This window comes from Lolium perenne, chromosome 6 (genome assembly GCF_019359855.2).
Source record: "Lolium perenne isolate Kyuss_39 chromosome 6, Kyuss_2.0, whole genome shotgun sequence".
In the NCBI taxonomy this organism is placed as follows: domain Eukaryota; kingdom Viridiplantae; phylum Streptophyta; class Magnoliopsida; order Poales; family Poaceae; genus Lolium; species Lolium perenne.
Window position 1 is genome coordinate 23585673 of NC_067249.2, and position 24805 is coordinate 23610477.

A 24805-nucleotide genomic window follows, 5' to 3' on the forward strand; every position below is an offset into this window, starting at 1 on the left:
TTTATTTCTACCCCATCTCGTTCATTGCCTGCACTATATATATATATATATATATATACATATATATATATATATATACCAGCACTATTCTGCAACCGGTTGCAGAATAATATTCTGAGCACCGACTTGTACTTTCCTGGACACAAGGTTGAACTTCCTGGATAACAGGGTTGACCTTTTTGTCGGAACTTACTTGAACTTCCCATTTTCTTAAGAGCTACTGATTACACTACGACTTTTTCAACCATTTGGAGGAAATGTGCAAATGATATACCGTTGGATAGATAATGAAAAACCGCAACTTTTTCATGTTCACAACTTTCACAGATTCAGCACGGTTTAAATTTAATTTTGAAAATACGAAAATGCTTCTATATGGCCAGAAAACGAACTTTTAGCTTGATTTTCGAATCACTTATTGGAAATGTACAAATGATATACCGTTGGATAGATAATGAAATTGCGCAACTTTTTCTTGTTTTACGTTTTTTCAAAATCCTCACAGTTTTTGAACAATTTTGAAAATACCGAAATTTGGACGTACTTAAAAACGAGCGGACGGTAATTTGGATGATTTGTTTCAACCGTTTGTCGGAATGATGCAAATGATATGGCGTTGGAAAGCTATGAACTAGGCGCAACTTTCTTATTCCAATTGTTTTCTCTGATTCCTTACAGTTTAAGAGAATATCTCAAATTACTGTCCGCCCATTTTATGTGACGGGCACCGAATGATTTTGCCCGCGATTTCCATCCGGTATATTGAAACAATGCAAATGATATACGGTTGGAAAGGTGTCGAAAGGGCGCATCATTTTCGTATCTACCATTTTTTCCAAATCCAAACGGTTTAAAATTAATTGTAGAAGTTTTGAAATCATGTTTCCGGTATACTTTGCGAGATAATGACTCGAATTTGATGGATTAGATCCATTTATTTGTTGTAAAATGTTGTAGGTAATGAAATTAGACTCATACTCTATCATATAAAGCTTTGGGTGGCAATGGTTGAGTTGGTTAGTGAACAAAACAATGAGATTTTCACAATAGATTTCCGCCTCGCAAAAAATAGAGCATTGAACTTCTGCCGACATGAGCTTGTACTGCTCGGGCAATGCGGTTGTACTTCTTGATGCTGTTTCATGAAGCTGTTCAGAAAAACTAATAAATTTTATTTGAACACTGTGTACTTCTCGTAGTTACCGCTTGTACTTCCTGCAGTCGCCGCTTGTACTTCTCGGAATCACAGATTGTACTTCCCGCGGATGAGGATTTTTATTTTTTATTTTTTGTCCTTAGGATTTTGTCGGTTTCTTGTACTTCCTATATTAAGTGGTGTACTTCTTATGTCGAATGGTTGTACTTCTCGAAAACAAGTGTTTGAACTTCCTTGTTGGTGGTGGTATTATTTTGTTTTTTCTACATTTAGATTTTGTTTGTTTTTTCGTACTTCCTGTATTAAGTGGGTGTACTGCTTATTTAGAATAGTTGTACTTATCGTACTCAAGTATTTGAACTTCCTCGCGGGTGGTGGTATTATTTTTGTTTTTTCTACATGTGGATTTTGTCGGTTTTCTTGTACTTCCTACATTAAGTGGGTGTACTGCCTATGTCAAATGGTTGTACTTCTTTGGCGTTGTTTCACGAAAGTGTTCAATAAAACACCTTTATAGTACTACTATGGTGTGTACTTCCCGACTACAAGTAGTATTTATCTTTTGATTGTAGAAATCCTTACACATTAGATTTTGTAAAATAAACATAGAAGATCCTAGCTACTTACTAGCGCAAAATAGCTACTTGACTAATTAAAAAAAATCTCTCCACCACCCAAGGCGTTTTTACTGCCCCAATAATGTGCTCATACTGCCAACGATTGATGTAACTATGCTTCCTTGTTTTTATTTATACAAACAATGTTCAATTTTTGACAAAAAAATCATGGTTACTATTGTGTACTTCCCATAAATTTTTGTGTGTACTGATGGACAGAGAACCCGCACACACACACATACACACAAACGCATTGCAGGGAGGTGATAAGAGTAGCAGCCGCTGCCGATTAAAACAACTAGCAGTAGCACACGCATATAGAGAAAAGGAAACAGCAGCGCACGCTACAAGAAGAGAAGTAGCGTCAGCGATGCTCGCTTAGAGGGATCAAAGCGGAGCATCAGTCGAGTGGGTGTTGCTTGGCGGCGCACTTAATCTGTTGAACCTTTTTTGCATGGAAATATTGAACCATCATGTTTCATTAAATGATCTAGAAACAAACTCCAAGCATACAATACCTGGGAAACACTACAGCCTCATGGTTGTCCTGCAATCGGAGAAAGCAAACACATTTTGATTTGTGAGCTAGAAATGATGCCCCAAAACAATAGCGGATCCTCCGGCTCCTTTTCATAGTAGCACTGAACACTGCTAGCTTGTCACAACGAGTTTGCAACTTCGGAATGACTGTACTTTTTTTTAGAACCTAGGTGTACTGCCCGGGAACACTGTCTTGTACTTCCTGTAAATGATTGGTTAAAGTAGCAATCTTACTTGTGCGTAGCTACCTAAAAATAATATGTAAATTGACAAGAATGACACACATGTGTCTGCACTTCATGAAAACTAGGCATGTTCTTCCGGTGGTTACCAGCTGCACTTCTGGAAACTAGTACTGTAGTAATCGTTTTAGTCACAGTAGTCATAAATCTGAATTTGGGCAGTAACCTTGCAAGCATCGAGCACTACACTAGTGTTGCTGCTGCATGCCAACAAAAAATAGAGAACTAGCTAACTGACCCTGGTCTAGCCGGAGCCGGGAGAACAACCGCACTGGCAAGGAAGTACAACCGCTCTGGCAAAACAGGACATGCCTCGCGGCAAGAAAGTTTAGCAGTAGGCCTTCCGCGGGAGATGTAGCGGCCGTGCACCGTCGGCGGGAGGCGCATGGGATCTGCGACGTCCGCGGGAAGCGAAGGTGCAGGGGCGACAATCGCCGGCGGGAGGCTCTGCGTGGAAGTGCATCATGGACGGCGGCGGGGCTACTCGAGGAGGCGCGGCGCTGTGACAACCAGCAGGAATCGAGGGAGGCCGGTGGCGGGTTGAATCGCGGGAGGCCAGCGGCGGGGGGAATCGGGGCAGGTCGACGGTGGGGGGAAGCGGGCGAGGCCGGCGGCGGGTTGAATCGCGGGAGGCCAGCGACGGGGGGGAATCGGGGCAGGTCGACGGCGGGGGGAATCGGGCGAGACCGGTGGCGGGGAATCGATGTGCCCGGCCGCGTGGTCGCTGGAGGAGGGTGGACGGGCCCCGCACGGGTCGCCGGAGGAGGTTCAGGTGAGGCCGGCGTGAGCGGTTCTGCGCGCTGAAGGTTGTAGGGGGCGGCTCGCCGGCGGGATCCAGAGCGGGTGCAGGGTGGCGGGCGGTCGGGGAATCAGGAAGCTCGCCGGCGTCGGGGAAGCAGCAGGATCACCGGCAGGGGTGGGGTGCGCTTCGCGCCGGCGGGTGGAGGAGGAGCTCGGTTCTCATCGGGAGGAGCAGCAGGCTCGCCGGCGGGCGAGGATTAGGGGGCTGGCGTGGGGAGTCAGGAGGTGGGAGATGGTGGAGGTGGACAGCACGTGAGGTGGTTCGCTGGTGGGGGTGGGGATTTTGGGTTGGACCGGTCGGTCCTTTGCACGGTCCTCTATAGGTCCGGTTGGTGCTCAGAATAATATTCTGAGCACCGGTTGCAAAATAGTGCAACCCTATATATATATATGGGAAATAGTGGGCTACCATGGTGCATAGCTATGCACACCAATCCAACCGTTAGATCATCTATAGGGAGCACAAAGAGAGCACACGGTGTTAGTCCATTACACATGCATGGCATGATCCTCCGTTATATTCAAATCACTTCCATCCATTTGATTCATGATTACAATATTATTTTTTATTGAGACCATCCCATAGCTGGCATAGGCTGCCGATGACAATTTCACTTCCCTTTTGATACCGAAACAACAAGCCATTTGTAAAGAAACCTAATAAAATAAGTACATCCATGGAACGTTTCTACCACATTTTGATACCAAAACAACAAGGCATATGCGCTGGAAGGAAAACACGTACGCACCTGACCATGGAACGTTTCTACCACATTTTGATACCAAAACAACAAGGCATATGCGCTGGAAGGAAAACACGTACGCACCTGACCATGGAACTTTTCTACCACATTTCGTACCAAAATGACAACCAAAATGACAACCAAAATGAGACACACATTCCGAACCAATTTGATAACGGAGGAACGGTACGGTCCGTTACAAAACAACAATTTGCCATGGTATGGTCGGTTTTTATTATTCAGCGTCCAGCTAGCAAAGTGAGAAAATCCATGGTTGCTCATTAGGCCAAGGTTTTGAATGGTAAGAAGAAAAAAGGAGTCGGCCCCCAAAACACACACATGATTTGTGCAATTCAATAGCCATTTACCCATTTTCTCTCGTTTTCATCCAATAGCAATGAGCAGCCTAAGCACATGTGCGGCAGATTAGCAGTTTCTGCTAGGTTCCCGTCGGATTTTCTATCCGCTACCATGGTGTAAGTCATCGGTGCTTTATTCATCTCCTCACGGCCAGTACACAATTCTATCCGCTCTGCTGCTTGCCATTGAAGCCTCCCATGTGCCATGTACGAATGTATCGGTTCATCTTGTTTGATCCATCACCACTGGCTTTCACATATTCTTGTTGTTTTCAATCCATCATCGATCTGTGGTACATTTGACTTGTGTGGATCGATGCAGTGCCTGGCAAAGCACGCGGCATGCGCCGACTGCGGTGCGAGCCGCTCGACCAAGTGTGCGTCCTGCGTCGACGGCGTGTACGAGCACATCCACTGGCTGGACACCTATGTCCTGGCGGCTAAGGTCAGGTGCCCCAACAACGAGGCCTACGGCTGCCGGTGCTCGGTCCCCTACTGCTTGGCCGGCGACCACCAGCTGGTGTGCGCGCACGCGCCTTGCTGCTGCCCGAAGCCCGGCTGCATCTTCCTCGGCTCGCCACCGACGCTCCGAGACCACCTCGCCTCGCACCACAATTGGGTCGTCACACCCATCACCTGCGGCAAGTGCATCGTGGTCGAGATGCAGCTCGCGGAGCGGCGGCGCCTGCTGGCCGCCGAGGAATGGGACAACGTCTTTGTCGTCGTCGCGAGCGAGCGCCGTGGCGTCGGAGAGCTCCACGTCAAGGTGGTGTGCGTCCGGGCCAGCGCGGAGGAAGGACCGACGTGGTACAGGTACGTGCAAGGTCTGGACGCACGCGCCCGTGGACGCGGAGACGGGATGCAAGGATGTCCTCATGCTGGAGGCCAAGGTGAGGAGCTGTGCTAAGCCCTCCGAGGATGCGATCATGGAGGTCGGTGGCTGGTGCTTGCATGTGCCGTCCGACACGCCACCGGCCGCTGAAGGGATCGTCCTGCTCGTGCGCATCGACAAGCTAGAAGTCCGAGCTCCCGTTCTTCTAGCAGCTGATAAGTTTAGTAACCATACTAAGCGCGTGCTCATCAGCAGCCGATTACAAGTCCGAGCTCCCATTCTTGTTAGCACAGATTAGTTTAGTCACCATATTAAACATGGACAGCCGTTTAGTGAGTACAACTGCCACGGATGAAGGAGTAGTACGGAGTATCTATTCTATTTTGGCTATCCTTTGATTTTGTCCATCATGCTAAGTGTTGCCAATCAATCTATCACTATACAGACGCGGACGATTTGCACCGTGCATGTGCATCCTATTTTGAAAAATTCTAAAAAATGATATTTCAAAGTAACATACTGGGAAGAATTCAATGGCGCACTGGGATTTATACTGGGAAGAATTCAAGTGTAGTGCAGATTTTAGTTCTGTCATTTGTTTTCCAAAATGACAAAACTCTACGGCATGCATGGCTGCCACTCTGAACCAAGGTTGTCACTCTGAACCAGACATTGATTGTCAAAACAGCATTGAAGTGAAAAAAAATCTTGGCTGAAACTGAGGCAGCCTCCACACGACCATCAAAGACTTAAAGTGTCGAAAAAAATACAAAACTTCAAGTTAACATTGACCGGATATCATGTTGAGTCTCTTCCTGATAGCTACATGCGAACAGGTACCAAACCATACCGTGGTATTTTGTCATTTTGGAAGAAAAACGACAAGCAAAGATATGTACCGTGGCATTTTGTCATTTTGGAAGAAAAACGACAAGCAAAGATATGCGCCGTCGGACAAAAAATTGTCATTACAATCCCAAAACAACAAACCATCATCGGTACGGCACCATGGCGCCGATTTTTTTTTTGGTTAACCGTCACCACGCTAACTTGTCAAAAAAAATGTAAACAACAACCAAATATCTCCACGGATGACGGTGTAGCAAACTGCTTGTTTATTTTTTTCCAAAACGACAAGCATGATGTGTCACGGTCGATAGCTCGTAAAAAAAATCTAACCCGTCGACCATTCGATTTTGTGGTTTAAATAATGGTTCACTGTGAAAGTTTTTAATTTATACATGTTAGTCTAGGCTAGCAATGAACATTATGCGATAAATTCTATATCGCATGCAAAAAAAAGTTAAATTGGAAGTTTTTGGGATTGCTTGGTGCAGCCACAACGAATGTAGGTTAAAGATTTGGAAAAGAATAAACGAAAACTAAATTTAATAATGGAACATGCACCCATCTGCACCGTCAAGCAAAAAAGTGTTGTTTCATTTTCAAAATGACAACTAAACCGTCCCTACCGTCAAGCAAAAAAACGTTGTTTCATTTCCAAAATGACAACTAAACTGTCCCTACACCACCTAGGTGGGACGGCATTGTTGCTACGCTGGGAAAAATAATTCAACCACGCATGGGGGAAGTGCAAACGGCCGTTAAACTACAAGACTACCGGATCAGTTTGATGTGAACCTGGGAAGAATTGGAGCCACACTATCCAACGGTTGGTAGGCTATGCACAGCTATCACCCTAGGTAGAAAATCCGCGTCGATATATGTATAGATTAAGGAATGCAGAATAAGGAACATCCATGATGTTGGGTTCATTGACCCACACATCGTTAATGGATATGTGTTAGAAAAACACCCCGCCGACGTGGAGCAAGACCTGTGGCGGTTTCTTAAAAAGCAGGAACTCAAAAGTGATATTCTATTTCCTTACCATTTTGGGTGAGTGTTTCTGTCTTGAGCACATTTCTCTTTTGTTTACTCCATGCATGGTATGTGGCTAATCGATGAGTTATGCATGACTGTGCAGGTATCGTGTCCGCAGGTTCCACTGGATTTTGCTAGTAATTCAATTTCACACCTCCACAGTTCTCGTCATCGACTCTCTGAATCTGGATGCAAAGCTTTGGGCCGACATGAGAAAAATGATGCAGAAGTAATTATTTTCATTCATTTGCGCTCTATATCGATCGGCCTATTTCGTTCATTTCCTAAATCAAGTAACTAATAACTCTCTTGTTCATTTAATTTTCTTTGCCTCGTAGGGTTTGGAGACGGTTCACAGATGAAATGGTCGGTGAATTCAAAAAAGAGCTACAATTTACAAGGTCAGTGACTGGGACTGGGGATACTCAGCCACCGGGGACCAATCTATGTGGATACTATGTTTGTGAGATGATCCGGAGATACACCTCTGAGCGGATTCCGTCTGATAACAATGTGAAGAGGAATAACCTCCGGAAGATGCTTAGTCCAGAAGCTCGCTTCCGACCACTTCAAGAGGAGCTAGCTGGATGGTTCATGAGGGAAGTCCTCCATCCTAAAGGAGAACACTATTACGAGGACGTAGAACTTCTGATGCAGTAAATTATGTATGGAAACTTGTTCAAAATTGTATATGGTCATCCGATATTGAATATATATTGTATATTCCTCTTGAATTCTTTTTGGTTCTAATTTCAAATTTGTTTGAAATTGTACATTCATATGCATGTATGTACTACCGTAGAATATGTGAAACTCCTTCAAAATTAAAATAAAACACAAAAGAAATAAAACTAAAATAAAACACACAAAAAATAAAACAGTACAAATTAAAAAGAAACCAGATTTAGGGGGGGCTAAAACTGGCCAACCGCGACTAAAGGTCCTCCGCCCCGACGGTCGCCTGGCGCCCACGTGGACGGGCCTTTAGTCGCGGTTCGTAATCAACCGCGACTAGAGGGGGGGGGGGGGGGGGGGGGCTTTAGTCCCGCTTATTTAATACCGGTTGTGCAACCGGTATTAATGGCCGTTGCAAACCGCGACTAATGGCCCTTTTTTCACCAGTGTTATCTTGATCATCATTTAGAGTTATGTCCATTAATCTTTGGCATAGCTGTACCCATTGATTCTGTTTATCACTAATCAGCCTTCTTCGAAAAATCAATATTTAACGGGATTAAACTCATAACATTTACCACAATATCATGCTTACGATAGACTATGATTTTATCCATGAGTGTAGGCGTAAGAACAAAGGAGCTCACGCCCAAGCTAGAAGTAGAGTACTCTTTGAGCATGGTCGCCATGTCTGGCTGGGTGCGGCTCTAGGTGGCATTTGTATTCCTTTATAGGTTTAAGTTCAATAAAGGTGTGAGTCCTTAAAAAAGGTAAAAAGATTAATCTAAAAAAATTAGCTAAACAAATCGAATACTTGGCAACAGAAAACCTGGCCGATCGTAACCCCCCTCCAGCGGCTTTGCCGGCCGGAGATGGCGAAGGGGAGGCGTCGGGTAGGATATAGGCGTAGGATTAGGTTTTTCGGTTGTTTGTATGTTGTATGGAGTAAGGCATCGGTGTCTCTCGCCCAGACCTGGCGCAGTTTTACATGATCTAAAATCTCTCGTTATCTTTAAAATAATTTTATAGTTGCTCTCATAACGCAGAATCACAACGTAAGTTTCAGTCTTGAATGATTTTGTAGGCTACATAAACTTTGTTTTCTCCTCTCCACACAGTGCGGATTAGTTAGTATAAGCACCAATTGAGATAACCAAAAGCATTTCGTATCAACGCAATGCAATAAAACGTCAACGTAAGGGCCATATATACCCTGTCCGTTCCAAAGTAAGTGTCGTAATTTTATCAAGATAATACAGATGATATATATCTAGACAACACTTAGCGGCCATAGCAGAAAGGCATTATCAATGTAATCAGTGGAAGCAACTAAACAACGTCTATCGCTTTTTCCTCTCCTGGGTTCCTAAACTCATGCTCGGGCGAGGGGCAGCACTGTCTTGGGTCTTCTTAGAGTCCTCCTGGCAAACTATGGCTTCGGTTTCAGTACAGGTTTCTTGCCTGCCTGCTCCTTCACGGCAACAGTATTCTTTCCAACATTAACTCCATCTGGAGTTTCCCCCGTCTGCTCCACACTAGTGTTTTCATCTTCCTTTTCTGGCACCTTCCCTTCTACTACGTATGAGCTAATTGCATTGATCACCTTGGAAGTAAGCGACATGGTTAACTCTGCGAGAACTCTTTCAGGAAAGATACGACTTGCATGTACTTGGCCTTCCCGCATGTTGTGATTTGCTGAGGTATCATGCAAATAAATGTTCTTCATATCATCTATAATATTACTGGCTTGTAAGAATTCTATACCAACCGCATCTGCGAGAATTTTTTCAGTAACTTATAGAGTAACACTGCAACAGCAAGAACTGAAATAATTGTGCAAATATGGAATAAGGAATGCTCTAGTAGTGTGTTATTACTAATGCACTCTACATATACTTCTGCCATCATCAAGGTATGTGAACTATCATTACTAACGCACTCTGCATATTCTTCGGGCAATTGATGCAATGATGCAAAAATTTAGGAGCAGAGATTAAGATTAATTTCTTATGTTCATAGACTTTTAAAGTTTAATAAGGTATTGCACCACTTGACCTTGGAGCACTACCAAAGTTAGATAACTTACATAGCAGCATGCAAAAGAAAATATACAAAAAGATGTTCACTATAGAGCACATGTTTTGAACTTGCTGGTCTTCGGTAATTAAGTGAGAACATTAAAACAATTAAAATATACAACCTGAAAAATTACACCATCTTTATCGGAAACACAACAAATCTAGAATTCGCACCTGTTATAGAGTGTTGCTCTTCACCAGTGCAAATTTGATTGGGTACTTCTGGCGGATTCACCGTCAAACATGTCTGGTTGACTTGGTGCTTGGAGTTAACACCAGCTGTTGCAGGCTCCTCCAGCACTTGATCAGCTTCTAGTGCTTCTTTAGCCGCCCGAACCAAGCGCCTCAGTTGGTTCCGCGCTGTTCTCTTGTCTTCACCAAGATAGACAACATCCCTGTATATTTTCAAGATAACGTTCTCGTCCATCTTATCTCGATATTTAGCTGCATCCCATTCTATCACTTCAAAATCCCTGCGTGAGAACATCTGAAACAGATAAACTTCAGTCCATAGCTAAAAATTAAACTTTCCATCAAATGCATACCAAAACACTTGCACAATAAGGTTAAGATTCACCTCATAAGGATCACCGACTAAAATTCCTTCGTCGGGATAACACATCTTCTTCACAGCTGTTGCAAGTTTGAGTAAAGGCCAATCCTCAATATCAACTCCAGAAATCTCCATAAACGCCTCACCGAGACGATTGTGCAAGTACTTTGAATGCACCCTTTCACGTAAATCGATGTCATACATGGTGTTAGCAATCTCAATAATATGTTCGTTTATCTGGACAAAAATGAGCAGTTTTTAATCACTGAAAGAAACATGAAAAGGCAAATTTTCAAGAAAATGAATAAAACAAATCGACATACTCAAATGTCAATCTGTAATAACAATATTTATACGGAAACCTTTCAACACTAGCAATGAAGTGTTACTAGTGCACAGAAAACATTGTCGCACATCAGACAAAAGAGGACAAGCGCTAAAGCTCACCATTTTTGGCTCGAGAACAAAACCATTTCTACGTAAGACCATATCTAATCCTTTGCTCATGGGGATCCGATCGTCCATTGGCATCTCTGCTTGTTCCTCAGGCACTAAAGTACGCAATAGATTCTGCATACCCCACACCACTTCCTCTACAGCATCATTGTACAGACAGGGCAGATCCTGAAAAAGAAAATGGTGTTCACAAAGGCATAAACAGCTAGGGGGGCTTACAAAAACCAGTAATTCTTCAATTATCTCTTTATATTCGGGCCTTCCAACAACTAGTTTCTCCTCGAACTTGATGTACTTAAAGATCAGCTTGATCAGTCTGGGACTTATTTCACGGGTAGTGAGGTTAATGGCATTGGGTCTGTCCTCGAACTTTTGGAATTCATGCAGCTAGATGAGTGCTTTATAAACAAGCCGGAGTCCCTAGTAAGCCTATCATATAACGATCTGTGGAACAAGAGAGCAATCATGTTCAGAGACAAAAAGACAAAGCATGTCAAAGACTCGTACTGTGACAGAGTAGGATTGTCTCAGCCATAAATATATAGTCTATGTTTATTCCAGTTCATTCAGCGAAACTCTTAACCTGTTCATGTGTTATTGTAGTGCTTACTAGTATTTTGAAAAAGGAAAAAAACATGGTGGCAATGTTAACAACTGCAAGCCAGTGCTCGAAATTAGTTCTGAGACACACATGTGCATGCATGTGCAGCAGCAACAAACCAAGGTTCACACTCCAAAAATGATGATTCGTGGATTTATTTTCCGAGTTAATTTAGTAAACCACAATCCCCAACATCCTGCTACACTTGTAGTGTGATGCATTTCTTATTGGTTGTCACTCTAGTCAGAATTAAAAGCTAATGAAGGAAATAAGGTTGAAGCATTGCAGTCTATTCTGCAGGCAATACTCAAATTGGAATAGGATGAGCAAGGAAGAGGAAAATGGTGGGGCTACTAACATTGTTGCAGTAAAAGTCACCGATGAAGTATGTCCATATGTGCTGCAGAAATAAAGAACAGAGAAATTAATCGAATGACCGATGTTGGACACTCTCCGTCAGTGAAAAAGATAAGGTGAGATCATCAACACCTAAGAAAAAAAGAGCAGATCAAGTAGTGTACCTCGATATGTTTCTTGAGGTACATCTCATCGATAGCGAACATCGCAAAGCCAGAGGGCGTCTCGAATAGCAGCTTGATTACGCCAGGATTGTCGTGGACGTATTCTGTGGATAAATCAAGAAACACATTAATAAGAGTGAAGCCAGGCGGATGATCTGAGGCTGCGACCAAAGCCGGCCTCGCTGCGGAACTAGTCTACGGGGTTTGGGTTCCACCACGGAGGCTGAGGGTTTAGGGTTTTTGAGGGGCTGCGAAGAGAGACAGCGGTTGCCCTATCCACCGGCCGGAGATCGCGGGAATGCGTTTCCTAAATTGCCTCGCCGGAGCTTAGCCCTTCTCCTCGTCGCGCGTACGGCAAGGCAACTGCTCCGATCTAGGTATCCTCGCGATTCCCGAATAATTTCTCCGACATGGCTGCGCGGTACACTGGGATAGAGGTTGAGGCTGGCTCACCTATTTGGTAGCCCCGGGAAGACTGCCGTTGCCCGCCTCCACTTCGGCGGCGCTCACGTCGACTCATCGTGCCCGCTCGCGGGACCGCGAGAGATGTGCGGCGGCTGGGTGGGGGAATCGGGGACGGCAGATGGGAGTCGAGTCCTTCCTATTTTGAATGAATGAACTGGCAGCTGGGGCGCGCCAAGACCCCGCTCAATTCTTAAATGAGCATAGAGCATCTCCAACAGCCGCTCTATCCCGCGCTGTATCCAAAAAAACGGCTGGTTTAGCGCGCGGGCGTAAAATTATGCTCCAACAGGCGCTCTATCCCGCGCTGTAAAATACAGCTTGGGGCAAAAGCGTTATGTCGTGCACTATATCTACCGCGCCGGAAAGAGCGCGCTGTATCCGTCGCGCGCAGAAACAGGTACAGATTTTTACAGCTCCAAGGTTTAGAGCTTCTGCTGGAGGTGAATATGCCCTCACGCACAAAACATGGATAGAGCGTGCTGTAAAGCCCTTTTACAGCGCTAAGATTTAGCGCGCCTGTTGGAGATGCTCTAATAACAGGAGCAAACAAGAGCGCTTATAGTAGACGGCAAAGGATCAATCACAAATGAAATCACCAAGAATCACATCATTTAATTCACAACATGTAAGCTCAAAGAAGTCCGTGAATGCCAATATGCATCTAGTACTTGATCTACTTTCAAATTTAGCATATAAATTCCAATGTTTTCATTCATCAATGGGTACCTCCTGTTCCTTGGTCATCTCAGAACTACACACATGAATTGGACAAATTCCTTACTTTATGGTGCTGGTTTTGGAACAAATAACTGCTTCGCGCATCACAAAACAAGAAACCCCCATATAAATCATAGTGATCATGTTCCTCATGGGGGTTTCCTCCTCAGAAGTTAGTCAAGTCGCATGGACGGAGGAGGGGCACCACCGCACCCGTGCAGACGTCGACCTCACGCCCGACATGGATTTGGGATAGCTAGATGCATACATGTAGCACTCCATGTTGCACACGCGAGCGGCATAATAAGGGAGGCTAGCGTCGGACCCTGACACCGAAGCCAACCTACCGGCACCGGCCAAGGATGACGACACCAATGCATCCCCTCTTTCCTTACCTACACCGTTCATCGGTGGCCAACAATGATAGCATCATCGTGGTGGAGGACAAACCAGTGGCATAATAAGGGAGGCTAGCGTCGGACCCTGACACCGAAGCCAACCTGCCGGCACCGGCCAAGGATGGCGACACCAATGCATCCCCTCTTTCCTTGACCTACACCGCTCATCGATGGCCGACAATGATAGCATCATCGTGGAGGACAAACTAGTGAGGAGGTGGTCAGGAGGAGGGAGAGAGGGTACACCACCAAGAGACCAATGAAGCTTCCTAGTGGATGGCAGCCAATCCAGGGGCTGGAAAATCATGCCTGTAGCTAGAGTAGAAAACTGCCACGTGGATAGTGCGGCTGTGCGAGTGGCCAACCTAGCTAGTGGCACAGTGGCTAGTTCTAAATTACGCATGAGATTTTCTGGTTGACCATCAACTTTATTCAATCTTGAAACTAACTTTCAGAAGTTAGCTCTGCAATCCAGTCAGGCAGTCACAAACATCAACCACCCATCAGCACCAAATTTCTGCATGAATCTGCACAATCTCCGGTAGGGGAGCCGTGCCTATGTCTATTTGCCATAGTCATTCATTCATCTAGCACAAAAGAAAAACAACACGAACATTCTTTTTTTTCTCAGAAATAAAACTATCAGGCGTTATAAATATTCAGCTAGAAACAAAGTACGACTATACTAATCTGACGGAAAGGTCTCAGGCCATTAGTGCAAACATTAGGATCTGAAACATGGTGAATTCTTTTCTTCAAAACTTAGATAACAGGTACAAAAATGCATATTCTGATTTCTCGTTCAAGCAAACGAAAATCAAGCACAGACAGCATGAAGTCGGCCACTCAGACAACGCATGGAAATCACAGGACTTGGGCAGCTGTGTTCAGCTTCTCAGCCACCGCGATCTGAGTCCGTGTGATGCTTGACAGGTAGACCAGCGCAAGGTTGTCCTGCAACGTAAAAGGTAATATGACCATCCATTCGCAGACAGAACATAATAACCATTTTCCAGAGGTATCAAAGGAAAAGGTACCTGAATCCTGTCATTGAAAAGCCTGTCAAACGATGATGGAGACAGCTTTGGCATGGAGGAAACAGCGTCAGCAATGAACCTGCCTATCTTGTTGTCCGCTGCCACACGGCCTTCCTACAAATGATTCATAGAAAAACATACTTAAGTATCTGTCAATATTCAGATGAAATGGACACAATTTGCAGGACAGTTATCTTACCACAACATCATCAGAATATTTGTAGATCTCATCAATAAGAGCATATAGCTTTTGCATTGAGGACTCCATTCCCTCCAAATCGTTGGGGAGCTTATCCACGACCGTAGACTTCAGCATTTCAACTATGTCAAAAGCAATAATAACATCAGTTTAAAAAGGTTTTACTTGTATAACAGATACTATTTCTTAAGACATCTGAATGTCATAAAAGCAATATTAACAGTCAAAAAATAACTTTCCTTGTTGAAAAGATACTATTTCTTAAGACATCTGAACATTAATATAAAAACCTGATGAGAAGTTCAAATGCATTCCATATGATAATTTAACAAGGTTCAAAAAAGCGCTAAGCGAGCGGTGAGGCTCTGCCTAGAGGAACTACTGCTTAAGCGAGCTTAAGCGCCGCTTAAGAGTGCATGGCAAAACAGACATATGTAAATCTAAAATAGAAAATATTGAATAATCTCACTTAGTTCTGTGTTATTTCTGGTCCAACAAAAGGCCCAACATGATGCCTCTTGCTTCTCAGGTCGTAGCCAAACACATGACCCCCTCCAAAAGGCCCAATAACCTCACGCACTGCAAATAAATCGATCCCCTCGTGCTTCCCAGCCTCCCAGATCCCAGGTCATAGCCACCACTCACGCACGCCTGCCTCTCTCACTTTGATCCCCTTGATCTGGACTAGAAGGGGGCGAGGGGAACGAGCTGCTGGAGGAAGGGGACCCTGTCTAGGCGGCCTTGAGGAAGATCTAGAGGGCGGCACGAAAGAGGAGCTTGACCAGTGGCGCGGAGGAGCTCCAGTGTTGTCGCCTCTTGCTTCTGCCTCGACGCGGGAGTAGAATTGGGATGCGTACGGAATTCCTAACCCTAACCCTCTTGCTTCTGCCTCGACAATGCGTGAGAGCCCGCCTCCACAGCTCCTCCTCGCTTTTTCTCTCGCTCAGGCCGAAAGCTGAGCGGAAGGGCTCCGCTTAGCTCTAATCTACGCTTAAGCGTACGCTCAGGAACGCTTTTTTGAACCATGTAATTTAATATAAAATTCAAATGCAAAAGTGAATAATATTCTAACAAGAGTATAAAAACCTTGCACTAATACTGCTTCTAACCACTATTCAGATATAGATAAAGAAACATGGGTGAGTTCAATGGATTAAGTATTTACTGCTGGCAGCATAGTCACTGAACTTCTCATCAGGTTTTTGTTGCTCATAGAGAGACTCTTAGTAATAGAATACCTCATTTAGTTCAATGTAATCAATTGGTCATTTTAAGCAATTTATTATATGTTACAAAGAGTTTCAGTTCTGAAAAGCCAAATGTAAGCTAGTATATCAAGAGAGTCAATTTAAATAAGTACGCCGAACTATCCTAAATGTGAAACTTACATCCAACTTTTTCTGCATCAAGCATCTTTAGGTCCAGAGGAATTTCCTGAAATTGTGCGGCAAGGTGCCTATCTCCTAGAGACAGGTTGGATGAGACATAGGCTTTGATGGAAGCCTCCCCCATAGTGAAGCCAGTATCAACAGTAAGATGAATAGGGCTTGTCACTTCTCTTGAATAAAATTCGTGGATAAGCGTACTACCCCCTGAAACACCAAAGCCAGTGGAGAACCTGCAAGCAGACACACGCCATCACAATGAGAGCAAGGTGGAGTACTTGTTGATTCCATAGCAGCTATGAATATATGTTTGCTTTGCTCTCAAGAAATTAAAGCCTAGTAACCCTCCTAGATGTGCTTTTGCTGCTACCATTAATTGTTGGATAGAGGAATTCTGTCTACAGCACTAGATGAATCATGATGTAATAACAAAACCATTGAACATAACATAAACACGTGCTGTGAATTCGATATGATTTAATGGGTTCATCTACTTCTGTTTAATATCTTTCAAATTAAACTGAATTTGCAACATCTGTAAAGTTGAGCTATCATAGAAATCAGTGTTGAAGTCAGCAACAGGATAAATAGCATACGAAATAGGTACTTCCATCAGTGGTCACTCGGTTTGTCCACAGCAGTAGACTATTCCACCAAAAAATTGAATATAAACAATGATAGTAGCAATATGTGGTTACAAATAAACTAGGAATGATATGACGTCCTATACATTTGACATGTCTCGACAAGTTCATTGACTCATAACCTAACAGTCTAAACAGGCACAGGTAGAGAACCACGTAAGGCCGTGCAACATTTACAGCAACTATAATGTTACACGCTAACAAATATAAAACAGACTTAACAAGAACAACATTATGAAGAAGCATACCATCCCACAATGACTTCCTTGGGGTTCACCTTCTGGTGCGACGCGTACATGTTGTGGTGGTACTCGATGTCGAGGGCAACCTATTGGCACACGCATTACCAACCCATGTGAGAACCGCAAGCACAACTAGCAAAGCCTAGATCTCTGATAAGAAGTCCGCAACATGGTATCTAGTGGCCCTAGCTCAAACTGTGGGTAAGGGGATGACCTGGTCGGCGGACTCGCTGTGGGGGACGACGTATGAGTTGCGGACGTGGACGGTGCCGTCGGGGAGGACGGAGCCGAGGAGGGTGCCGATGACGCGCTCCGCCTGGTCGGGGCGGCGCACGAAGCTGTCGCAGATGGTGAAAAGGACGACGGCCTCGACCCGCGCGGACGTCGAGGAGGAGGACGAGGACGACGGGAAGAGGAGCGCGGGGCCCGCGCCGCGGGCGGTGGTCTCCGGGCCCGCCATGGTGCTGCTGAGGGCGGCGCGCGGTGGTGGCAGGAGGAGGAGGAGGAGGAGGAGAAAGGGTGTGGGAGAAAGGCTTGGCGCTCGTTTGGCTGGTTAGGGTTTTGTTGTCTTTGAGATTCGGGGGGTAGACGGGTGGAGAGCGGGTGCTTGGGCGCCTTTGGACGATACCTGGGCATCTGTCGCGCCGGGCCGGGTCTCGGGCTGGCCCGAGGTAAGCCCGACGCAAAAAAAAATCGGCCCAAGCCCGGCCCGGCCCAACCAAAAACCCACCAAGCCTGCCGGGCCGCGGGCCTTAGTGTTAAACTCAGTTTTCGGGCTACCCAGGCCCGACCCGGTCCGGGTGTCGGGCCAACATTTCTCGGCCCAGGCCCGAGTTTTTCGGGCCGGGCCGCTCGGGCCGGGCTTCCCATGGCCAGGTCTGCCTTTGGTACCTGGTACCTTGGCTCGCATGGGACCCAACTTTTGGGCCGTTTGGATGTCAGCTGGTCTTTAGAGGCTGTAAACTAGTCCTGCGCTAAAAAACCGTCAATATACAGCGCCGAACGCGCTTTTGCGCGCTCCAGCAGACGCTGCAAATTAGTTCGCGCTGTAAATATTTTACCTGTGGTCCTATGTTATAACAAGATCAGGATATGATTGCCAACATAAACTACATCTACAACTACAACGATGTAGAGGCTAGCCAGATGCTTCGGATGATAAGAGCCCATTTCTATGCACTTATGAAAACGTTTAGGGGCGAGGACTGCTAGTTGATAGCATCCACACCCCTGTCGAAGAACAAGTCGTTTTCATGTTGTTGGTCATAACCAAAGGTTCAGAGTGATCCATAACACATTCAGGTGATCCACGAAGACTATCTCCCGGTACTTCCAATATGTGTTGTATGCAGTTGGGAAGCTTAGAGGTGAAATGATCAAGCCACCATCAAACAATACATCGCCCAAGATCGAGAACATCAACAAATGGTTCATGTATTTCAAGGTGAGTACAAAACCATGTTCGTTCTATTTATCAGATGTGTGGTATTATCAGAAACATGAATGTGTACTCATTCTTTGACATGATTGTATTGGGGCTATTGATGGTACTCATGTGACTGCAAAGGTATCCGCAGCAATGTCTGCAGCATTCCGTGGGAGGAAGCACTACACCAACCAGAACGTGCTAGCAGCTGTGAATTTCGATCTGAGGTTCACAAAGATGCTTGCTGGTTGGGAGGGTTAAACTCATGATGCAAACATCATGCCAGACAACTTATTGAGGCATGATGGGTTGCAAATCCTTGATGGTAAGTTCTACATTGAAGATTCTAGATATGCATGACAACCTAGTATTCTACCTCCCTTCAGGAAAACAAGGTACCACCTCAATGAGTTTAGTCCAAGGAACTGGCCACAGAATGCGAAAGAGTTGTTCAATCTGAAACACTCAAGCCTTATATTCACCATTGGGAGGGCCTTTGCTGCATTGAAGAATAGGTTCAAGGTCCTTGACCAGAAACCCTTCCCCACTTTTGACACTCAAGTAAAGTTGGTACTTGCTTGCTGGATTCTTCACAACTGGATCTTAGGTTGGGGAACGAGGATGACTTCTTTGAAGATGTTGTCACTTTTAATGAAGTTGAGACCGGCCATGGCATAGAAGCAGGCGACAAAGCCTGGAAGGAGAAAAGGTTCGAGTGGGCAAACACAATGTTGGAGGCCAGAGACCACACCACCATGTGAGAAAGAGAAGAACAAGTGAAGAAGTGAAGTGAAGAAGAATAAGGCCCCTCTGATCCCCTCTTTCTTGAATCCCTCTTTGATCTCCGTATATTGAACTACCCTGTGATCCCCCTTTGTTGAACTCCCTTCTAATGGCAAACTGTCATTCGTAGTAGCTAGGGAATGTCTTTATAAACTACCATTCGTAGTAGCTAGGGATGAATTTATGAAATGCTAAGGTTCGTAAGTGTGCAATTAATGAACTGATGAAGTGTGATTTCTCCATGATGGGAGGTGATAGTATGATAAGGTTACCCGTGTAAAAAGGAAGTGACCTTATGTTTGCCTGGATGGAATCAAACATGTGTCGTTCCATCTCCATCGATATTTGGGGTTGGCGGCTGGAAAACAAACAAAAGAGGCTTTTTGGCCTAAACCATGCAGCCGAGCAAGTAAACAACATGTCAATTCTAACCCCGAACACGCAAATATCTCGCATTACTGTACCATTGAGCCCCAAATGAAGCCCAGGATATACCAAACACGCTCTTGTTGTAGTTGTATAGGGGACCGTAAACTTAAAAATGGTAATTGTCGATTTAGTCTAGCCGTTGGATTTATATCTGGTGGTCCCTTTATCATCTTTTTTTTTTTTTTGAGAATTCCGTTCATCATCTTATTGTTCTTCTTTCGGTCAAATGGCTGCCACTGTCGACAATGTTGCATCTGTATCATCATCACCTCCGGCGTTTTTTGTTTTTTGCGATTCCATCTTCACCTCCGGCCTAAACGTGCTCTCTTTACTCTAATCGTTGATGTCGTCTTCACTCCAACATCGCCGATGGCCCCACCTCATGACAACTACTCTGACATGCCTCCTCCGTCAGCAGTCATCTCGTGTCTCGTTTCGAGCCTATGAAAACGCCTCCAAAAATCTGTTCGAATCACGTCCTAGAAGAAAAGCAGTGAAACATATTGTTACCCGGTTGGAGTAGACTTGGATGATCACTGCATAGAGACCAAACTCCCCTCATCTAAAGAAGATTCAACACTGAAAACGGTGAAGTCCCTACACGAACTGCTACAAAGAACAATCCCATTTTGAAACTCTTCAAACTATATCAGCTCCTGCACATAGCACCTACTGATAGCAAACAGCAAGATCAGCAAAAAGGACTGCCTAACTTCAAGTAGTGCGGACTACCGACTTCCATCATCATCACGGGAACAAGACACGTTGGCACGAACATCTGCGGTTCTACAACTGCCCCAATACATCATGAGAAGAAAAGGTTTCTCAAGTAATAACACGTACAGTTCAAAGCATTAAAATGTTGGTGAAGATCTCCATATCCAAGCTAGGAAAAGATGAACCAAACCATGCAAGGCATAACATCTCTGGGTCAACTACATCCAGAACCACAGTGAAATACAGATGATCCAATCACTGTTTTAACGAGCCAGCAACAAAACCAGATAGTACTCAGCAGGTGTGTGTCAACTATATCTCTATATCCCAGAACCACAGTAAACTGGAAATAACAGTTTAATGAGTCAGCAAGACAGCAACAAAGCGGATCATTAGCTGGTCCTACATTATTCGTACATCATATTCTGGGAGTCTACTTCCAGCTTTCTTAACCCGAGAACTTGCGCCCTGTCATCTTCTCGGACTCGTATATAATGTGGTTGATAAGTCCCCTTGCCGCACTGCACACCGAGAAAGAATTTCAGAACATCTGTTGCGACGAGAATAAAAAGGCGAGATAGCCAAAACTTGAAGTTGCCCGCGGAGCGGTAACTTACTCATCCTTCATTTTCTGCATCTTCTCTGGATCAGTTTCGTGCATGTTTTTCTTGAACTGCTGCCTCACCATAGAAACAAGAAGCCCGGTGTTGTGTTGCTGGGTCAACAAAGACAACAGCTCCATCAAACATGCATGTTCACACGGTTATACAAATATGACATAAAATCAAGGGCGAAAAGGACTAATTAGTCGTAGTTGTGATGACTTCTCATTCCATGCTGTGGAACTGATTCTCCTTCATCATGTACCCAAAAATACACAATTTGGATGTTCCGGATGCATTGTATTTTAGTAAGATCACTAGAAACTACCTGAAAACAAATAAGCCCCCTTACACTTAATGCTGCTAGAGAAACAGTGATTCCTTGGAGCAGATTTTATCAAAAGAAAACAATGAGAACTAATTCAATAAATTATTTGCAGATACTTAAATGACAAAGGAACTGACTACGGTGCAATTAGACTGTTATTTCTCCCAGATAATTCTCAAGATAAGATACCCAGTTTGTACCCTCCACTGAGTAGAACAGAGCAAGCTGGGTTCGTGTTAAGAAACAATATATATACAAGATAACAAGATATTCCAAAAGAAAACATGCATACCTGACTACCAATGAACTTAGCCCTCCTTAAGCACTCGCGGTATAACTACAGCACGACAAAAGAGATGATAAGTAGCAATGTAACATTTTTTCCTTAGATGCCATGATCTCAATTTTTCCGCTTTTCTTGATAATTTTTCATTGTAAACATAATAATGAAGAGTTGAGCTGCACTAGGAGTACTAGATATGATTTGCAAAAGCTGAAGCTAAAAGGGTGAAGTCACCTATAGAGCTACTACGACTTCAGAGGTCAAATTTCAGAACTAACTACTCATTACCATGAACAACAGTACAAGTCATACTGAGGGTCAGTTCATGTCTATTAGAAAGGTGTGAAAGGAACCTTACTCTGAGCGCATTATCAGCAAGTTCTGGAGGTAAAGCTTTTTGAAGTGAAGGCATCTTCCTTTACTCTGAGATCGTCAATGAACAGTAAGATCAATTGCTTTACTTAAACATGTAAATCCCAATGCCTTATTGTACACCTAACCTATGGACACAAGTATAACATACTAGCACACAAAAGAGTATAGACAGGAAGTCAGGAACCTACACATGCACATTATACACCTAATTATCAAGAACGTTATTTGAAACAAGGGGAAAAAAACAATGAACTAGGGAACCAGGGAACCGGGGAGAGGTCCCTATTCATCTAAAAATACAAGGAAAAAACTTGTCCAAATATGATAAAACCTTACAATCACCCTAAGGACAATAGCAAGTACAGTAAAAGACTGCATGAGTGTATCAGCATTCCAAATGCAAGGACCATCCAAACTGTAATCGGGCCTCAGTTGCCCCTCTATTGAGTAACACAAACCTCCTAGACCAACAAATTTAAACGTTTATGCAGTTACCTAGGCTGCACTTAAGAAACAAAGAGCAAAACTACAAGGTCTTCTGGACACTTGTTAATGAAGATACCTTTCTTCCTCAAATAATTTCCATCGATTTGTGAACACTGAAAACTGACAATAACTATTAACTACTGACCCCCAAACATTTCATGAAGAAACAGTTGTCCATGTACCAGTAGAAGATTCGGCAGCTACTGCAGCCCCTGCTTCTTCCAGCAGAACCCCAGGCTGAGGGAAATGGGACGGTGGGGCATTTAGGGCATGTTTGGTTGCTAGGTAGGATTTCCAACCCTCTAGGGGGATTTCCAAGAGCACAAGAGATCCTGATTCCACCATATCTCCCCATATCTCCCCAACCGTGAAAAAATTCTGCCATTATTTTGACAACATGGGAGAGGTGGGGGTCCCAGGCACGACCCCACGAGAAAGTTGTGGTATGATACTTAACAGTTCATTATATATATCCACGATATGAGGCAGACTAGCCATCCTAAATCCTAATGAGCTTGGAGTATTTGGCTTAGTGGCCCCGTGGCTAAGTTGCAGACAGATTGCAGTGCCCATGCCCCCACAGGATCTCACATAACACACACACACACACACACACACACACAAAGCAAATGGCGACTGAAATAGATGTTCCACTAGGCTTGCATTATAATTTGGACCATTGAAGTTACAGGTCTAAAGAACACTAGGATAAAATTGGAAGCAACTACACTGCACATAATTGACTAATTAGCTCTAGTATTCTGATGGTTTTAGGAATCTCATACGAACATTAAGATGGTTTACTATAGCGATTATACACCATACAGATCCAATATGGCAATATCCTTGCAGACATTAACAGATCCAATATATGCATATTACCGCTCCATACGGTTTGCCACACCCGATACAGAAAATGTGGAACTTAACAGATCCGATGTATGCACATGATCTCGAAGCATACACCAACATATATGCATAAACAGATCCAATAGAGAGAGAAAGGGAGGGAGGAGTTGGCCTCACGTTGCCGACGGAGGGGGGTGTTGATGGCGGCACAAGTCGGGGTCGCTGGAGGGGAGGGTACGGAGGCCGGCGGCGGCTATAGAGAGGCGGGGATGCGAGGTCGAGGACGAGTCGGTGGCGAGCCCCTTTCCGGCGGCGGCTTCGTCGGGCACAGCCGCACAGGGGAGAAGATGGGCGACCTCTTGACGTGAGTGTGGTGGTTTAGAAATGGAGCTATAGCTCGGTATTTTGATAATTTTTAAAAACTCCATTTCAAAGTTTCAAACGATTCTGAAAAACTTCTGGACGTAATCAATGGTCTGTCATACAAACATGCAAATGGAAAATGTTAAATAGGAATACTTTATATTCTTGGCTACATAAAAATAATAAAAATGTGGATCTTAGTACGGTGAACACGCATTTTTTAACCCCAAAATTTATCACATTTTTTTTGTGTAGCCGGAAAGATAAAGTATTTCCATCACAGCAATCACCATCAATAGGGTTAAACTTTGCCGCCTCTCGATCTGGGTTGTTGTTATGATGTGCCTCTTCCTTCTGGCAGGTCATGGAGGTGAGGGGAAGGGGGTGCGGCGGTGACATCAACGGATCGGGGGGGGGGGGGGGGGGGGGTGGGGGTCTTCTTCTGCAGCGCATCTGCGCGGCGCTGGGAAGTCACTACCAAAGCTTCCCGACATGCTTCAATGGAGGAAGGTGTCGGAGTTTCCTTCGGTGGTGAGCCCCCTTGTCATTAAGCGCAACCACCTTTAGAGCGGTGGCTTGCTCCTCTGCAACTCCTCTGGGATGGCCATGGTGGCAACAAAGAGGATGTGGCTGGTTGTGTTGGCGTTGTGGTTTGGAGGTGATGGTTGGTGGTGGTGGGGACCTATGGAGTCTGTGATCCTCGCAACAATTTCCAAGCAATGACACATTCTCGATGTGGCTATATCTCCAACCAGAGGGGTGACCCTGCTACGCTCGGCTTTCGGTGCACGAGCTCCTTCTTCCTCCTTCACTGGAGGATCTTCCTTCACCTTGGTGTGGCAATCATTGATGTTGCTTCCCCAAGTGGCCTTGTTCATGGTGGAGGCTACGGCGGCCACGTCAGCGGGTCAATGATCATGGGTGTTACATTTGTACTTGACCATGTTCTGCGATTCTCGATGGCGCGTTGGTTGTAAAACAAGAGGATAAAGTTATATTTTTTTCCTTTCTCTCCCTAT

General features: G+C 44.7%; 3 protein-coding genes across 3 annotated transcripts; 1 reads left to right on the forward strand and 2 right to left on the reverse strand.

Moving 5' to 3' along the window:
- Window positions 1-3258: 3258 nt before the first annotated feature.
- Window positions 3259-5365, forward strand: LOC127310679 (E3 ubiquitin-protein ligase SINA-like 10). The gene is made up of 2 exons (XM_051341330.1): window positions 3259-3327; window positions 4781-5365. The coding sequence occupies exons 1-2, from the start codon at window positions 3259-3261 to the stop codon at window positions 5363-5365; spliced, it is 654 nt and encodes a 217-aa protein (XP_051197290.1).
- Window positions 5366-14329: 8964 nt separating this feature from the next.
- LOC127308608 (eukaryotic translation initiation factor 3 subunit F) lies at window positions 14330-17689 on the reverse strand. The gene is made up of 6 exons (XM_051339473.2): window positions 17360-17689; window positions 17152-17231; window positions 16263-16492; window positions 14875-14996; window positions 14676-14789; window positions 14330-14592 (listed from the first exon to the last, which is right to left on the reverse strand). Exons 1-6 carry the CDS (start codon window positions 17603-17605, stop codon window positions 14503-14505), a joined length of 882 nt encoding a protein of 293 aa, XP_051195433.1. The 5' UTR covers window positions 17606-17689; the 3' UTR covers window positions 14330-14502.
- Window positions 17690-20680: 2991 nt separating this feature from the next.
- On the reverse strand, window positions 20681-23808 carry LOC127308607 (uncharacterized). The gene is made up of 5 exons (XM_051339472.2): window positions 23601-23808; window positions 22072-22136; window positions 21723-21767; window positions 21118-21215; window positions 20681-21021 (listed from the first exon to the last, which is right to left on the reverse strand). The coding sequence occupies exons 2-5, from the start codon at window positions 22123-22125 to the stop codon at window positions 20949-20951; spliced, it is 270 nt and encodes an 89-aa protein (XP_051195432.1). The 5' UTR covers window positions 22126-22136; window positions 23601-23808; the 3' UTR covers window positions 20681-20948.
- Window positions 23809-24805: the final 997 nt, after the last annotated feature.

Excerpts from the sequence above, each read along its gene's own strand:
- LOC127308607 (XM_051339472.2), bottom strand. The coding sequence starts at position 22,125 with ATGCCTTCACTTCAAAAAGCTTTACCTCCAGAACTTGCTGATAATGCG. Across the intron at positions 21,768-22,071 it reads TTGCTGATAATGCGCTCAGA|TTATACCGCGAGTGCTTAAG; the intron begins GTAAGGTTCCTT and ends GTCGTGCTGTAG. Across the intron at positions 21,022-21,117 it reads ATGCAGAAAATGAAGGATGA|TGCGGCAAGGGGACTTATCA; the intron begins GTAAGTTACCGC and ends CTCGGTGTGCAG.
- LOC127308608 (XM_051339473.2), bottom strand. The coding sequence starts at position 17,605 with ATGGCGGGCCCGGAGACCACCGCCCGCGGCGCGGGCCCCGCGCTCCTC. Across the intron at positions 17,232-17,359 it reads ACAGCGAGTCCGCCGACCAG|GTTGCCCTCGACATCGAGTA; the intron begins GTCATCCCCTTA and ends GTGTGCCAATAG. Across the intron at positions 14,997-16,262 it reads TGATGCAGAAAAAGTTGGAT|TTGAAATGCTGAAGTCTACG; the intron begins GTAAGTTTCACA and ends CTTTTGACATAG.
- LOC127310679 (XM_051341330.1), top strand. The coding sequence starts at position 3,259 with ATGTGCCCGGCCGCGTGGTCGCTGGAGGAGGGTGGACGGGCCCCGCAC. Across the intron at positions 3,328-4,780 it reads GGTCGCCGGAGGAGGTTCAG|TGCCTGGCAAAGCACGCGGC; the intron begins GTGAGGCCGGCG and ends GGATCGATGCAG.